General features: G+C 35.4%; 1 protein-coding gene across 1 annotated transcript in view; it reads left to right on the top strand.

Annotated features, from left to right (window-relative positions):
• Positions 1-18,126, top strand: part of LOC150084532 (ecdysteroid-phosphate phosphatase-like) — a 390,193-nt gene that overhangs the window by 113,836 nt on the left and 258,231 nt on the right. The window contains exon 3 of the mRNA XM_090375298.1: positions 16,356-16,542. Within this exon, the coding sequence (XP_090231424.1) occupies positions 16,356-16,542 (187 nt within the window). The remainder of the gene's footprint in view (positions 1-16,355; positions 16,543-18,126) is intronic.

Genomic DNA, 18,126 nt, shown 5'->3' with positions numbered 1-18,126 from the left:
TGGTACTTTACTGTGGTGACTCCATCGTAACGTGATTTGATTGTACAGTGAACCAATTGTAAAGCGGAAGATAATTGGGGCAGCTGCTTAATTAGGCCAAAATGCAGAAGTCCCGATGTGTCCCAAATAACTGGAGACTGTATTAATTTTGTAGCATGATATGTATGTACTACTCTAGTACATGGGAATAGCATTAGCTTTAGTAGAGGCATGTGTTGCAAGAAAGCAAGCTTATGCAGCATCAGCAAAAAAAAAAAAAAAAAAAAAAACACTCCCAATTTCACCCCTCCATTTGTTCCAAATGCCTGTCCAGCTCAGCCTTAAATTTATTTAGGCTATTAGCTTCCACAACAAAAGATGGAAGCCTGTTCCACTAATAAACTACCCACTGGCTAAAGGCAAATTTCCACACATCTATTCTACAACTATCTTTCCTGAATTTGAAACTGTGCCCTCTCAGGTTTTTAGTCTGAGCAAGAGGAAAAATCTCATCAGCATTCAACTTGCTGAACCCATTCAAGGCCTTATACACCTCAATTAGATCACCTCGCAGGTGCCTACTCTCCAGGTGCTGCAATTTGCAGAACTTAAGCCTTTCTTGCTAAGAGCACCCCTTTGTTCCCCTCACCAGTCTTGTTACCCTTCTTTGTACTCGTTCTACATCCTTCCTAAAATGAGAGCTCTAGACCTGCACACAGTACTCTAGGTGTGGTCAGACCATTGTCTTGTATAACGGGATAATCACCTCTCTGTCCCTGCTAGCAAAATTCCTATATATCATTGACAAGACTCCATGACCTGCCCTGGCAGCCCATCTACACTGCTCAGCAAACTTCATATTTGACTGCACAATTATCCCCAGGTCTTTTTCGCTTTCCACTTCCCTGAGTGTAGTACCAAACAGTTCGTACGTTTCTCTTCGGTTATCGCTACCCATATGCAGTACTTTGCATTTGTCAATGTTAAACTTCAGTTGCCACTTCTCAGCCCACTTTCCCAACATATCTAGATCCAGTTGGTAGCATACTGTCTTTACTGTCATTAACAATCCTGACAACCTCTGTATCATCTGCAAACTTGGACATTAAACCTGATATACCTTCATCAATATTATTGATAAATATGCAAAACAACAATGAGCCCCTGGGGGAACTCCACTAAAAGTAGTGTCCATTGATTACCACTCTCTCTATCGTCTCTCACTCAACCATCCCTTTATCCATTGTAGCAGCTTACCCTTAATGCCGTACCTCTCCAATTTGTACAGCAGTCTTCCATGTGCAACAGTATCAAAAGCTTTCTTGAAATCCAAGTATATGATATCAAAATTATTTTTGGCTTTCAGTTCCTTTGTGACCACATAGTATCCAGTCAAATTGGTTAGACAAGACCTCCCTCTAACAAACCCATGCTGTGTCTTAACTATTACTGCGGTCTTGTCTAGATGATCCTGCAGTGCTTCTTTAACCAGTAATTCGATTATTTTCCCCCGAACACAAGTTAAACTAACAGGTCTGTAGTTACTTGTGTCACATTAGCACACCAATGTGATACATTAGCATACCTCTAGTCCATGGGGACCTCCCCTGAGTACAAGGAAGCTCTTAATTATGGCTAACAGTTTGCTTACTTCCTTTGCTGCCTCCTTTAATATAACTGGATAGATCCCGGGTGGTTAATTGCTGGAACAAACTTCCATCTGTCGTTGTGGAAGTTGATAGGTTAAATAAATTTAAGGAGGAACTGGACAGGGATTTGGAGGGAATGGTGTGTTTTTTTTTTTTTTTTGGCTGATGCTGCATAAGCTCATACACTTGCTTTCTTGCATCACATGCCACTACTACTACTATCCCGGGTGCCTTCCTTATGTTTAGCTTCAACAATCTCTTCTCCACTTTGCTCTCAGTTATTACAAAATCACTTAACTCCTGTTAGCGTTTGATAAACTTCTGGTACTCCCCTAATTGAATGACTCCTCATGTGTGAATGTAGATGCATTAAGCGGTCCAATCTGATTCATTCTTTTCCTTCTAGAGTTTACGTAAGTAAAGAACTCTTTGCTGTTTTTCTTTGCATCCTTTGCCAAAGATTTCTTGTAATCTGCCTTCATGTGCCTAACCTCCTTTGTGACTTGATTACAGACTAGTTTATACCTGCCATAGGCTTCTGTGTCAGCTGATACTTTATATGCATCCCATACATTCTTCTTCTCTGCCACGAGCCTCATTAATTCATCTGACATCCATTTAGGCTTAAACAGTATTTCTTTGTTGGAATGAAAAGCCTGGTAGCCTCCAAAATTAAGTCCCCGAAGGCTTCCCATTTAGAATTCAACGTTGATAACATCATCAGTTGATCCCACTGTACAGAATTTAAAAATTGTCTGATTCCACTGTAGTCACCTTTATGAAAGCAAAACCTCTTCCCTTTAGAATAGTATGTACTATTATTTTACTACTTTCTATCACTTTTCCAGTAGATTAACTGAATTCCAGGACTTAGCCCTCAAAGATGGAAATATTACCATAAGGTCTAAAGAAAGCTTGCTGGCAAGCTTGAAGTGCTGTATGGAGTCATATTGACAGGCATGTGCTGTGAGAATATCTGCTTGTATATTGTGCATAGCTTGTCCTATGATATCAAGAGCCTGAGTGGCTCTTGATATTATAGCTGCATATGTGACAACAGGGATAAAAACTCAGATGTAAAGAAACTGTACAAGAGTACTTTACTCTCGATGCACTAATCAGTGTGTGTGATTCTGAGTATCATACCTGTGAATTTTTTGACTTTATCTATTAAGAGGTGCTAGGGGCTGAAGAGTAGGTTATGATCTAAAATAACTCCGAACTGCTTTAGAGCTGCTATATTAGGTATGGAGTGATCTTGATACTTTATCAAGCAGTTGGCTGATGTCTGTTATCTTTCAGTAAGATACTTTTGGTTTTAATAAGAGGAAACTGTTAGCTTATATGTCATACACCATGTGGCAATTTCTTTTGAAACTTCATTTGAGGTTTTACTATTTGTTTTTTGAAATTTCCAGTAACAAGAAGTGTTGAACCATCTGCATATATGCCAATGTGAATATTAGCAGAATTTTTATAAAACTATTCATCTAATATAGATTCCAAAGGGTTCTATTACTCTATGAAGAGTACCAGACACGAAATGCTGTGGGCAACTCTTAGTGGTAGTTCTTTCAGTTTTATGGTATCTATTTTTTACATTTATTCGGTGTTCTCTGAAATAACCTTGAATAATTTCATAAATTGCTGTTGAGCACTTAGTGCACTAAATGCTTAGCACATATTTTTGTGTTGTTGGTAGAGACCAGTTCAAATATCCTCTAGATGGCATACTTACTGCCCGATCCCAGCATAAAGCCGAATTGGTTAGGGGCTAATTATTGCGAACAGCAAGAGTTTCTGTTATTCTTTGGGATGTCATTCTTACCTCTATTTTTCCAAGCTTTGAGAGCATTCTGGCCATCAGTCAATATGAGCCAGGGTCAGTTTCTGGTCTGTAATGTCCTTTATGTATAATTTTGTGTAGTGCTTTGTGCTAAATTTTTGTGAAGGTACCCTTCAGAAAGATATTTTTTGTACAAGGTTGTCAGTGTTGAGGTGGGGGAAGTACTTTGTGTAACCTTTTGACCACCTGACTCTCAATTAGTGCTTATACTGGCTTGATTTTCCTGCCTGCTTTATCCACTTATTTTTGAGTAACTGCTGGTCCTGTTTGGGAGACATTAAAATTCTAATCCTCACAAATAAATTTATTGATCTGTTTCATTCTTGGCTATAATTCAATGTAATATTTTTTTTTTATAGTCACTTCCCAGGTGGTGGTCTCTTGGGAGTCTGTAATTTGTATGGAACAAAATATTTCTCCGTGCTGTATCTCATTGTTGGACAATTTATATCTCATATATAAATTGTCCACCAATCATCATTCCCTGCCTTTCTGACTACTTCTTTCCAGGTTATATTGATTTGGTTTCTGAGTAAATTCTTTTTAGTTTTTCAATTTCTTCAGCAAGCCAGCCTCTTTTTTATTATTATTATTATTATTAGCTATATGGTGCAAGGAAGCCTGAGGCTTATGCTGCACCAGCCAAAAAAAAATTTCCCAAGTTACCCCGAGAGAGAGAGAGAGAGAGAGAGAGAGAGAGAGAGAGAGAGAGAGAGAGAGACAAGGGAATCACCAAGAAAGAGAAGAATGATGATATCCAGCTCTGGACACTGGGTGTGCCAAGCCCATACTCACCAGATGTGATCCCGTGGGGTTAATTTTGATATTTTCCCTATGTGAATATCAAAAATGCACCAGTCTTCTGAAATTGGTTATTTCATTTGTCTGCCATGGGATTGATTTACGAGGGGGAATTCAGTAAATTATCTACCTATCTATGAAGAAAATAAGATAGAGGCAAAAATCTGGTTTTGTTTTTGAGTGTACATCCCCTGAACTTCAATACACTTTTCCATTTTGTTGGCAATGAAGAAATACCGGACAAATAAAATTTTGTTTTATCCATCAAAGAATGCAGAAACAGCAGACTTCAGTTCATTATCATTAGCAAAGAGATATCCATGTAAGCTTTTCTTGCTTCATGACTTAAACTGAATTATTCTGGAAGAGAAAGGTATAACTTTACTTTTGAAACGGTAAGAGTTGTCAGATCAATGTGTCTTTCAGACAGGATTTTTCTCTAGTTCACCTGCTACAACTTTCAGATGCTGAGTATTGATCTGCAATATGTGAAACTTCATGTGGTTTTTGTTTTGCTTGCCATTCATGACAATTCTAGATTTTATCTGCTCTAGGGTATGCTGATACTCTGTGCAGCAGGTGCTTTTGATAGTGTTGTCGTTTTTCTTTTTTGCCCTGCAGTTAGTACATTTTGGGGGTTTGTCCCAAAATGTACTAACTGCAGTGTGGTTTGTACACTACAAAAACAAGGGACAAACCTAATAAGGTTTGTCCCTTGTTTTTGTAGTTCTTGTGTTGGTGACCAGTTTATGCACAGTGAACACAGTTGGCTTTTTGGAGTAGTTTGGTGTAAGGGACTTTCTTGATCATATACAAAACAACTGTAAGATTTTGTGGTAAGCTCAAAATCTGTTGGAAGCCCAACGAAAAAGAGATCTAACCAATAGATCCTGACGGCAGTAACCCTTAAGCAGTTGCTACCTTTTACTGAGGGTTATTACTGTCCTCATGATTCTGGAAGAAATTCCAGAATAAAGTTTCTGCCAGATTCGTTTTTGTTTAGCATGATTTCTCTTATATGTATCTCCTTATTTGTCTCTTCAGGCATCATACTATTTTCCTCTAAGTTTTTGTAATGAAGATTCTCAATATATTATCTAGCTGTGAGGTCTTTATCTATACCATATGTTATTACTTTTGGCACAGATTTTTTTTTTTTCTGCTTCCACTTGGATTGCACAGCTGTGATTCTTGACAAGCTTGATATTCTCTTTCTGCTTGGCTGTTTGTTTCTGTGATAATTCCTTTATTACATTATGAGTTTCATGTTTTTAACCTTTACATATTTGAGGTTTTACTGTAGTAATTTTTACTTCCCTTTGGATGGTAATTCTGGTGTTGCTACCTTTTAGAATTATTACGTTATTTGCTTTTATATTCAAACAGAATCAGTGGAAGTTTTTAATTGGCATTTTCACTTTACTGTTTGTTACCTGATATTATCAAGCTCTACAGAAATCTATTCTGTTTTCCATTTCTGCATTTTTCATTTTAAAACGGAAATTTTGACTATCATCTTGAGGATCCTTTCCAGTATTATCCATACTTCTAGTATGTGATATTTCAGTATCATTTGTGAACTACTTTGGGTCTTTAAATAGATAATTTTAAGCTGTTGCTTACAGTCTCCTATTGTATCAACTGGAATGATGCTTTTTCTTTTGCACATTGCACGATCATACCAGTAGTTGCTGGCATGATTACTGCAAACAAAAAAGAAACTGAGCACAAAATTCTGTGTATCATAATAGTAAAGGAATAATTTTTCTTGTCTCATTTGTACTAATTGTTAGAAAATATGATGTATTCTTTTATTTACTCTTAAAAATATATTAGTATTGTTATTTTATATCTGCACTTCACCAATATCATGAGTGTAATACTGTGGGTTGCAGAAATGGTCCAAATGAGCTAGCATGTAAACAGCACAACGTGGATTACTGAGAGTATATATTACATGTTTTCTCACGTGCAGAAATATGGAAAGTCATGCTCACAAACATTTATGAAGATTAGTATAAGTTAAAAATTTTATTTAAATTTTATCTTGGTGAATATATAAATTCAGTTACTAAATACAAAAATAATGAAACCAAATCATTAAAAAAATGTGATAATACCTTTTCACAGCAATCTGAAGGGTTTACAGCCTATACAGGAATATTCTGCCAAATTTTAATGAGTCTCTTATTTGATCTGTAAAAACTGTCAATTTTCTATAGCTCTATATCAGCGGAAAACAAGTTTATTATGATTTTTTTTATTTAGAAATATGTCTTATAAGTGTCACCATTTACCATTATTTATGTATAAGCCTGGCACTATTCACCTGTGAATTGTAGTAATATATATATATATATATATATAAAGAAACCCTTATTTTCCAACTCTTTTAAGATGAAAATTATAAAAAAAAGGCAAAAAAAAATTGAATAAACAAATTTTAAAAAATCTGTGAATAAACTAATTAGCATACCATGTTTAGAATTTACTTTTCTTTTATATCTGTTTCACTGTTAAAAAATTCATGTTTCCACATGTTTTCAATAAAAAAAAAAAATGCTAAAAATAAAACATTCCATGTTAAAGGAGTGCCCACAAATACCCAATGGAATGGACAAAGTTAATTAGTAATGTAAAATTAACCCATCATATGAGTGTAAAATTCATGAGTGTTGTGAATTGTGCTTTTGCATTAAATTATAATTTTATAATACTGCAGTGCTTAAAATAGCAATTTCACATCCCAGAGCTTGGGACAGCACTGATACTTCTTAGTTTCTTCTTTCATTCATGAACAGTTCTCTTCCATAACAAATGAACAGTTCTTTCAATCATGAACAATTCTCCTCCAAGCAGATCTTTCTCAGCTTCAGCAGATAGCACAGGAAAATCTTTAAGCTGGCGTCAAAAACTTTGGCCAGATTTTTCATTCTAAACTTGATCAATTAGTTGTTCTTGAAATGTAATATTGTTCTTGCCAACTTTAGTTTGCATCAACTTCAAATGAATTTTCATATCCGACTGCTTTGTGCCAACTGTCAATTTTTAGCCAGTTCTGGTATGTATCTGTTAAGCTCTTTTTGGGTTTTGCAGATGTTCTTGAAAGACTGGCTCAACATCCGATAGCACAATCTGATCTGATTCTTCCAGAAAAGGTAGCAGTTTTTCTTTTCTTCATGTTCATACTCCACAGACGAAGCTTGTTTGAATGAAGAAATCATCTTTCTTATCAATATCAACCATTGTTTTTTTTTCTGCCCTGCACATCTGAGTTCATTCAACAGTGCAAATATATCTGCCAAATATGTGAGCTGGGCCAACCATATGGAGCTCTTAAATTTTTCAGCTAATTCATTTTTTTCTTGGAAAAATATTTCTATCTATATTCTCAGCTTAATAATTTACTCAAGAACTTTTCGACAACATAGCCGGCAGACCTCTAATTGTACATAGTAAAATATGGATTGAAGGAACTGAAAAATTGGAATTATTTTATTAGACATTTTTTATTATATGTTGAACAATGTATGGTTACGTAAAGTTTATTGAAGTTAACATTATTTTTCAGTTTTACGAATAAAGAATGAATCGAGAGTTGGTTTTTTTTTTTTTTTGCTGTATTTTTTCAGATAAAATTGTGTCGTAGCATTTAGTTGTGTGTCTTTAATTTAGCCTTAACTTTTGCTGCACGATCATGAAGAGGGTCATTTTCACAAAATTGTTTTTTAGTGCTTGGTCAGTTTTCTCAAGGGCTTTCTTTAATTTTCAAATCCAAAAACTGCGGGGACTTGTTTACCGAGGACCCCCCCCCCCCGTATACGATATTAAAATCATTTTTGCATCCAGTTCCTTTATGACCACATCATAGACCATATGACCACAACCAATCAAATTGGTTGGACAAGGCTTTCCCTTAACAAACCCATGCTGTGTCTGAACTAAAACTGCAGTCTTGTCCAGGTGATCCTGCAGTGCTTCTTTAACCAGTGACTATTATTTCCCCGGAACAGAAGTTATACTTAGATTTCAGGAAAGCTTTTGATACTGTTGCACCTAAATGACTGTTGTACAAATTGGAGCAGCATGAAGATCAATTAGTTATTCTTGAAATGTAATATTGTTCTTGCCAACTTTAGTTTGCATCAGCGTGTCATAATTTACTACTTTGTCTAAAGCAGCGATTTCCAAACTGGGAGGCGTGGACTAGTGCAAAAGGAGGCGCGAAAAGTTTAACAGAAATGTAATTTTCATAACATATATAAATAAAAAAAATATATACATATAAATAAACTTTCATAACATAACATTAAATTTTATAACCTATTTTTTAAAGCATTTACCGCCACCTATCTCACTCTAACTTCGGTTAGTTTACTGCCACCTGTCTCACTAACTAATTTAGTGCGTACTATGTATGACATGTATAGGTAGATTGCAGAGTATAGCATTAGTTGCATGGTTGAAAATATGGTTTCAGCGGTGTGCGATCGTTAGTAATTTAGAAGTTGTATTTTTTAAGAATATAAAGTTAATTCGTCTAATATTTTTAGACGAATGGATAAATTTTTGACTGGTTACAAGAGAAAATCCACTAATAATGAAGATACTGATGCTGATACAAGTAAAGGTAGGGGGAATACAAGCAGCAGGGAAAGGAGGTAGAACTCCCAAGACAAGAAAATACGATTCATCCTATTTATCATTAGGATTCACAAGTGTTATTATAGATGGCTTGGAAAAACCAATGTGTTTTGTTTTGTACGAACGTTTTGGCTGCAGATAGTATTGAGACCAGCCAAATTAAAACGGCACCTTAAAACTATGCATTCTGAATATGCTGGTAAGCCCATAGAATTTTTTCAAAGAAAAGCAGATGCATTAGCATTAGTAGAGGCATTTGATGCAAAAAGCAAGCTTATGCAGCATCAGCCAAAAAAAAAATAAATAAATAAAAAATAACCACTTCCACTTCACCCCTCTGTTCGTTCGAAATACCTGTCCAGCTGAGCCTTAAACCTATTCAGGCTATCAACCTCCATGACAAGGGATGGAAGTCTGTTCCACCAACCAACCACCCGCTGGCTAAAGGCAAATTTCCGCACGTCTATCCTACATCTGTCTTTCCTCAATTTGAATTTATGCCCTCTCAGGTGATTTTTCTGAGCTAGAGGAAGAATCCCATCAGCATTGAGCATGCTTAAACCATTCAAGGCTTTATACACCTCTATCAGATCACCTCGCTGGTGCCTAGTCTCCAGACACTGTAATTTGCAAAACTTAAGCCTTTCTTCGTAAGAGCACCTTTGTTCCATTCACTAATCTTGTTGCCCTTCTCTGTACTCGTTCCAGCAGCTCTACATCCTTCTTGAAATGAGGCCTCCAGACTTGTATACAGTACTCTAGGTGTGGCCTGACCATTGCCTTATACAAGGGAATAATCACCTCCTTATCCCTGCTAGAAAAATTCCTGTATATCATTGATAAGACACCATGAGCTACTCTTGCAGCCCGTCTGCACTGCTCAAAAATTCATATCTGTCTGTACAACCACCCCCAGGTCCCTTTCATTCTCTACTACTGTTAGTGTAGTACCACAGAGTTGATACATTGTTTATTACATACTTTACATTTGTCAATGTTAAACTTCATTTTCCACCTCTCAGCCCATCTGTTCAACCTTTCCAGATCCTGTTGCAGTAGCATAGTGTCAGTAGTGTCCTTGAGAACCCTGCCAACCTTCGTATCATCTGCAAACTTGGACATTAAGCTTGATATACCATCATCAATATCATTTATAAATACAGAAAACAATAATGGACCCAATACTGAACCCTGAGGGACTCCACTAATAACATTAGTCCACGATGAGCAGTGTCCATTGATTACCACTCTGTCTTCTCCCCCTCAACCACCCCTTTATCCATAGCAGCAATTTGCCTCCAATGCCACACTGCTCCAATTGGTGCAGCAGTCTTCCATGTGCAACAGTATCAAAGGCCTTTCTCAGATCCAAGTATATAATATCAAATTTATTCCCTGCATCCAGTTCTTTTGTAACTGCATCATAGTATCCAATCAAATTGGTCAGGCAAGACTTCCCTTTAACAAAACCATGCTGTGTCTGAGCTATAACTGAAGTCTTGTCTAGATGATCCTGCAGTGCTTCTTTAACCAGGGCCTCCATTAATTTTCCGGGAACAGAGGTTAAACTAACAGGTCTATAATTATTTGTGTCAGCCTTTGATCCTCCTTTGTGATTTGGGGTCACATTTGCACATCTCCAGTCCATGGGTACTTCCCCTAAGTCCAAGGAAGCTCTCATAATTATGGCTAAGGGTTTGCTTACTTCCTTTGCTGCCTCCTTTAATATAACTGGATAGATCCCATCCACCCCAGGTGCCTTTCTTGTATTTATCTTCAACAATTTCTCCTCCACTTTACTCTCAGTTATTACAAGATTCTCTAGCTTACTGCCAGAGTTGAATACACTTCTGTCATTCCCCTTGCTGAATAACTCCTCATGTGTGAATGTCGATGCAAAATATTCATTTAGTTTGTTAGCTACCTGAGCAGTATCATCAAGAGTTGACCCATCGATATCAAGTGGACCAATCTGATTCATCCCCTTTCTTCTAGAGTTTACATAAGTAAAGAACTCTTTGCTGTTTTTCTTTGCATCCCTTGCCAAAGATTTCTCATAATCTGCCTTCGCCTGCCTAACCTCCTTTGTAACTTGGTTACAGATCAACTTGTATCTATCATAGGCTTGTGTGTCACATGTTAAATTTGTATGTATCCCATGCATTTTTCTTCTCTGCCATATGTCTCATTAGTTCATCTGACATCCACTTAGGCCTAAACCTTGAGCAATATTTCTTAGTTGGTATGTAAAGCCTAGTAGCTTCCAAGATAAGTTCTTTGAATGCTTCCCATTTTGAATTTGCTGTTGGTAACATCATCAGTTGGTCCCACTGTATAGAATTTAAATACTGTCTCAGTCCATCGTAGTCGCCTTTTTGAAAGCAATAACCCTTCCCTTTACCCCTAATGGGAGTTACCTCTTTGAGTAAATCCCACTTCAGCACACTGTGGTCACTGCCACCTAGTGGTTCATTTACCTGCAGATTCTTAATGCATGAAGAATCACTACTGATAATCAAATCAAGAGTATTACTCCCTCTAATTGCCTCACAAACATGCTGATGTAGAAAACAATCATCCAATAAATCCACAAAAGCCTTGCTAGTGTGTGAGTGACCAGCTGCCAAATTCCAGTCAATATCTGGGAAATTAAAACCCCCCATTATAAGACTCTCTGATTTACTGGCCCACTCTATTTCCCTGCACAATTTCTTATTATACTCATCAGAGTCATTAGGCCTATAGCACACTCCTACTCTCAATTTTGATCTCCCAATGCTTATGTCACACCAAACTGATTCGACACTGCTCTGTCCAGCAATGTCGCCCGGCTTCACTTTCTTGGATTTTATGTATTTCTTAACTAATAGCATAACCCCCTCCTCCCTTCCTATCCTGTCTATCCCTTCTGTAGACATTGTACTTCCCAAATTCCAGTTCTGCATTCCTTATAGCTGTGTGACACCACGTCTCTGAAATCCCCACAATATCTGCCTTTGATGTTTTGAGGAATACCTCAGATTCATCAAATTTATTTACTAAACTCCTACCATTGGTGTACACGCAGGTTTACATGCACCAATTTCTATTCTTAGCTATCCTAACACAACCCATGTGTTTACTTGTACCGCAGTGACTCCCAGCAGTCTCTGAAATATCCTGCATCTTGTTTTTCAGGCTTCTGCTCATTCCAATAGAAGCAGTGCAAGAATCTCTTTCACCTCTGCCAGTGGCTACTGTTAATCTATTAGGCTTTGTTTCCCCCAAGCTAGCAGTTTTCCGACCCACCTAACACTGCCTCGATAGCATCAGCAAATATTCGTGCAATCTTTCTATTTAAGTGTATCCCATCCCTGTAGAAGCAGTCTCTCCTGTTAACAAGTACAGTCATCAACCTTTGCCCCTGGCAGACATACCCTGGTCCTGTTCCACCTATCCTTTTTACATAGCATGTTTCCCGTTTCCCTGACAATAGTCACCAACAACTACTAGTTCCTTTGGGACCAGCGCATTCTGCCTTTGGGGCTGCCGCTGTGTTGCGTGATGATCAAGTGCAAGTTCTGCCATTGGTGTGGGTAGCTGAGAGCTTGATGGACCCTCACTTTTAATCCTTCGAGGGCATCCACCCTGTCCTTCAAGCTCTCATATAGGCCCATAACAACTCTCAGTTGTCACCTGATTTCCTTACACTCCTTGCATCCATCGCGCATACACAAAGACATCCCCCATGTCAGTATCATGTCCCGTACCCGACTGCTCCACAAACATCAAGCAAGTAGTGCATTTTAATAGGCTGTGATTCAGAGGGCAACTGTCCCCCTCAGTTCTCTCCTGAGCCACAGCACTCCCATTAGCTTGAGCCTTTTGCTTTGCCGCTCTTGTCAGAGTCATGATTTCGATTTAATTTCAATAAAATTTCAATTTCAGTACAAAATTAAAACCCTAAATTTATATCCCAACACAGTTATAACGCTATATTTATGTTTCAGTATCGAGTGTTATCTACGAAATCCCTTTATATAACTTGCGTATCGAGTTTTTATGTTATGTAACCTAAGTCGTTATATGTATAGTTAAAAGTACAATTTAATTGACAATGAAGTTCAACAAGATTTATTATCTGATTAATTGACAATATTATGTACTATACTATATTAAGCTTATGCTTTCTATTGTCGCGTAATAATGGCGGCAATTTACGCACGTTAAACATGTGGATTTGATACCCTTTCCGATACTAAGTAATACCTACAAAATCTCTATCTAAGTTACTTTAAACTAAGTATTGTAAATAGGAATATAAAGCTATTCTAGAAAATAAGTTAATATGCCAGTTTAACCTAATAAAACAGAAAATAAATCAGAAAAAACTTCTCTGTTCCAGGAGTGGCAAAAATGTATGTCTGCACAGGCTACCCTCGTCCTCAGAATATGAATTTAACGAAGAAAAGCAAACGTTCAAAAAAATAGTTTCTGTTCCATCAAATGCAATTCTAGCATCGTACCAAGTTTCTTACAGAATAGCGAAATGTAAAAAACCACACACAATAGGAGAAACTCTAGTTTTGCCAGCAGCTATTGATATGGTTAAAATAATGTTCGGTGAATCATATGCGAAACAGTTGCGACAAATACCGCTTGCTGATAATACAGTTGGCAGAAGAATCGATGATATATCTGAAGATCTTTGCGATCAGTTAGTTTCTCGACTGTGTACTTCAAAATTCACCATACAAGTAGATGAGGCAACTTGATGTAGCTAAAGATGCTCATGTAATTGCATATATTCGATATGTTGCAGAAACTAATATAATGGAAGATATATTATTTTGCAACCCCATTCCTGGAAAGCCACATCCAATGAAATTTTTAATATAATTGACACTTTTTTGATGAGAACAACATAAAGTGGAATAACTGCATTGGATTCTGTACTGACGGAGTACAGTCAATGTCAGGACACAAGCTAGGTCTTCAAGCATTAGTTAAAAAGAAAGCACCTGAAGTTATCTGGACGCACTGCATGCTTCACAGAGCAGCTCTTGTGTCAAAAAATATGAGCGAGGAACTTAACAGCATTTTTCAAAAGTTACGAAAGTTATAAACTACATAAAAAACAGTCCTTTAAAAGTTAGGTTGTTTGCGTGAAGATATGGAAGCTAATTATACCTCACTTCTATACTATTGTGAAGTGCGCTGGCTATCTTGTGCAAAAGTGATTCAAAGGTTGCTTGAACTCAAAGAAGAGTTTGCAATTTTTCTCGATGAAAATCATAATGAAGAGGGAAATTTATTTAGGAATGATAACTTTATTGTTAAACTTGCCTATTTGGTTGAAATTTTTGGAAAATTCAGTGTTTTGAATAAATCAATGCAAGGACCACAAATGCATTCATTGATTCAAAAAGACAAAGTGAAAGCATTCATAAAAAAATTGGAGCTGTGGAAATCAAATTTACAAAAAAAAAGTTCGACATGTTTCCACTTTTAAATGATTTCTGTGGCAGAGTTGATATTGAAGCAAACAAAAATCTGTTTACTGAACACTTGTATGGTTTGCTAATGCACTTTTCACATTATTTTGAAGATTTTGATTTTACAAAGTTCATGTGGATACAGAATTCATCAACAAATTCTGTGGATACAGAATTTGTTGATGAACAAGATGATGAATTTGGATTGATAACTGTTGAAAAGGAAAAATTTATAGAATTATCATGTGATATTTCATTGAAACAAAAATTTCAGAGTGAAACCCTAGTTCAGTTTTGGTTGAATCGAAGTGAAGAATATAATACTTTGTAAAGCAGAGCAATGCAAGTATTGCTGCCATTCGTAACATCATATTTATGTGAAACGCGATTTTCTGCATTGGCTGCAATGAAATCCAAATATTGAGCCCGTTTAATAGTAGAAAAAGAGCTACGAGTAGCACTCTCCTCAATGACATCTAGATTTGATAAATTTTGTGCTAATAAATAAGCACATCCATCGCATTAAAACAAATTAATTTAAAAATGAATATATATATATATATATATATAATTATAATTATTGATAAAAGTAAAGAAAGTTAAAACGAAAGTAACTGTAACTAATATGTAAATAATATTTATGAGTCAATGCAGTTGCAAGCAATCATGCAATGCACCCATAATGTCTATAATATTACGGATAATATAAAGAAAATAAATCCAACAATAATACCATCAGGGACCTAAGACAATGCAAAAAAAAAAAAAAAAAATTGTCGGTAAAAAGCGATAATAATTTTGTTTTTTTGCGTTGTCTTAGGTCCCTGATGGTATTATTGTTGGATTTATTTTCTTTATATTATCCGTAATATTATATATATATATATATATATATATATATATATATATAGTAAAACCTTGTTATTATTCTGTCAATTGTGTTTTTTTTTTTTTCCATTTTTTGTATTAATACATTTTTTACCATTTAAAAATGTGTCTGTATTATTTTATGAAATAAAGGATGGTGCCCACCAAGATTAGATTTTTTTAAAGGGGGAGGGCGTAGTAACGAAGTTTGGAAACCACTGGTCTAAAGGGATGGTTGAGTGGAAGAAGACAGACAGAGTGTTTATTATGGTAAACTGTTCTTTGTGGACTAATATTAGTGGAGTCCCTCAAGGTTGTGCTGGGTGCATTCTTGGTTTATATATTATTATATTAAGTTCTATACAATAATATGTTAAAACAAGGATAAGGGGGGGATTATATCATTGTCCAATGCAGTGGTTATGTTGCATCTTGAGTAATGCATATTGGTTTGGAGGCCTCAATTTAGGAAGCATGTAGGTCTGTTGGAATGGGTGCAAAGAAGGCAGTGAGATTAGTGAAAAGAATGAATGGTTAGTCTAAACAAAAAAGGCTTTTGTTCTGCAAATTATACTTGTCTGCAGACTAGGCACCTGGGAGGTGATCTCATTGAGGTATTTAAAGCTTTATTGATCAAGGTGTTTCAGCTTTGAATGGATTGAGGTTGTATAACTAATTTATCAGTTAAGATTATTCTTAGTTATATTGATTACATTTAGATTTCTAATAAAATCAGGAATAAACATATATTTTAGTTCTCCTAGTTTTTTTTCTAAAATGTTTCTATATGAAGATTATTTATTTGCAAGTAATTTAAACAATGCAAAATATTTTATTCTTTTAAAATGGTATTTTGTTTTGTTTTGTTTTTCTCTTTTTAAATTGTAATATACAGAGCAGCCCAAAAATTGGGATTTGATAAAATGAATAAAGGGAAAAATTCAAATTTCAAGTATCCCAATTTTTGGCCTACTTTGAAAGTGTGCTCTCTTTATTGTGCATTTTGCTTGCAACGTCCATTTTCTATTTTTTGCTGTTCTTTTTAAATTGCATTCATTTTGTAACCATGCTGATATTTTTATTGATAATTTTTAGGTTGCTAGCTCATGTGAATGATCCCTCACTTGATGATAGCACACCAAGAGAATACATTCTCTACCTTTGTCCCACTGGGTCCTTACTTGAACAGTTACAAGAGTTTTTTGCACAGTCTCTCATACAGTGTGGTAGAAATGGTGCCCACAATTACTTACCACATATTACACTATGCTCTTTTTTTCAGGTTTGTTTTTTTTATTTGTTATAATGATGTTGCTTAATATTGTTAGTAATATTAAATATAAATAAATAAGAAATTTAAAAAATAATATGATTATAAATAATAAAAATATAAATTAATTTAGTAAATTTAATTCTTTCAGAACATGACAAGTTGCAACTTTCTATTATGCTGCAATTTCGAGATATTGTGTTAGTCCGCAAACTCTTTGGTCATACCTCATAAATGTAGAGGATATTATTATAATTTAAAGTAGTAAATTTTTTTTTTATGATTTTTATTTTATTTTTATTTTTTTATAAAATTTTTATCTTTATTTTACAGAGTGAACCAAATGACATACAACCCATATCGTATTTTAAATTTTATTTCAGTTATTATAAACATAATTATAATACAATTACAATAAGTTATATTTAAATTATTTATTATAAACAATTATAATAGAGATTGCAATAAATTGAAAGTTTCGTCATTCCAAAATGTTAACACAAACCCTTTACATCAAACTTGATTATATAATATCGGTGTAAATACACCATAGTTAACCCATAGATTTGAGCTACGATTGTAGCGTAGAAGGCATCGTTTTAATTGTATCTCATAATGTGGTTGCCTTCACAACAAGATAGCTACTATTGAATTACTTCAAATAAATAACGCTTCTCTAGTAGAGAAGACTACTGTTATTTATTTTCAGCGTACCACCACCCAGACGATCGTTTCGAAGCTTTTTGGCTTCGTCATCAGTGGGCGGGTAGGGAATACAACATGCCATCTCAGTTGCGAAGTTATATCCACATTATGAGAGATGCCAGAAGGGTGTGGTGGTATGATGACGAAGCCAAAAAGCTTCGAAACGATCGTCTGGGTGGTGGTACGCTGAAAATAAATAACAGTAGTCTTCTCTACTAGAGAAGCATTATTTATTTGAAGTAATTCAATAGTAGCTATCTTGTTGTGAAGGCAACCACATTATGAGATACAATTAAAACGATGCCTTCTACGCTACAATCGTAGCTCAAATCTATGGGTTAACTATGGTGTATTTACACCGATATTATATAGTTAATTATCAAAACCCATAAGGATTATGCCTAGTGCATTTAATTTTCCAAAATCAAACTTGATGAAATATAATGAAAGAATCAACCATTTATTGCTGATATTGATTCAGTATCGACTTATAATTGTTTTATGTGAAGGTTACATTGCTTGTGTAAGTAATGCAACCTTCACATAAAACAATTAAAGTCTTCTTTAAAGTAGTTTGAAAATTAAAAATCTTGGGATTATGGATATCCAATATGTGATGACCACATACTGAGCCTGAAAAAACAACATGCTTCATTTGTTTTAGGCAAAACAGTACTGGTTAGTGACTGAATGCTAAAGTTAATGTATAGTATAACAGTTGGACATCTAGAGTTCGCCAGTATTGCTGTTACAGTTAGAATCAAATCCCGTCAAGGATAAATTAACACTTATAATTTGAGTTGTACGAATTTTAAATAATCCTGTATTTTTGAGAATAAATTAAAAAATTTATGTACAAAACTTTTACAGAACTTAAAAAAACTCACTCCA

This window comes from Mastigoproctus giganteus, chromosome 6 (genome assembly GCF_048544385.1).
Source record: "Mastigoproctus giganteus isolate SK-2022 chromosome 6, ASM4854438v1, whole genome shotgun sequence".
Lineage (NCBI taxonomy): Eukaryota > Metazoa > Arthropoda > Arachnida > Uropygi > Thelyphonidae > Mastigoproctus > Mastigoproctus giganteus.
Note: the sequence above shows the minus strand (reverse complement) of the source record. Positions and strands in the feature narration are given on the sequence as shown.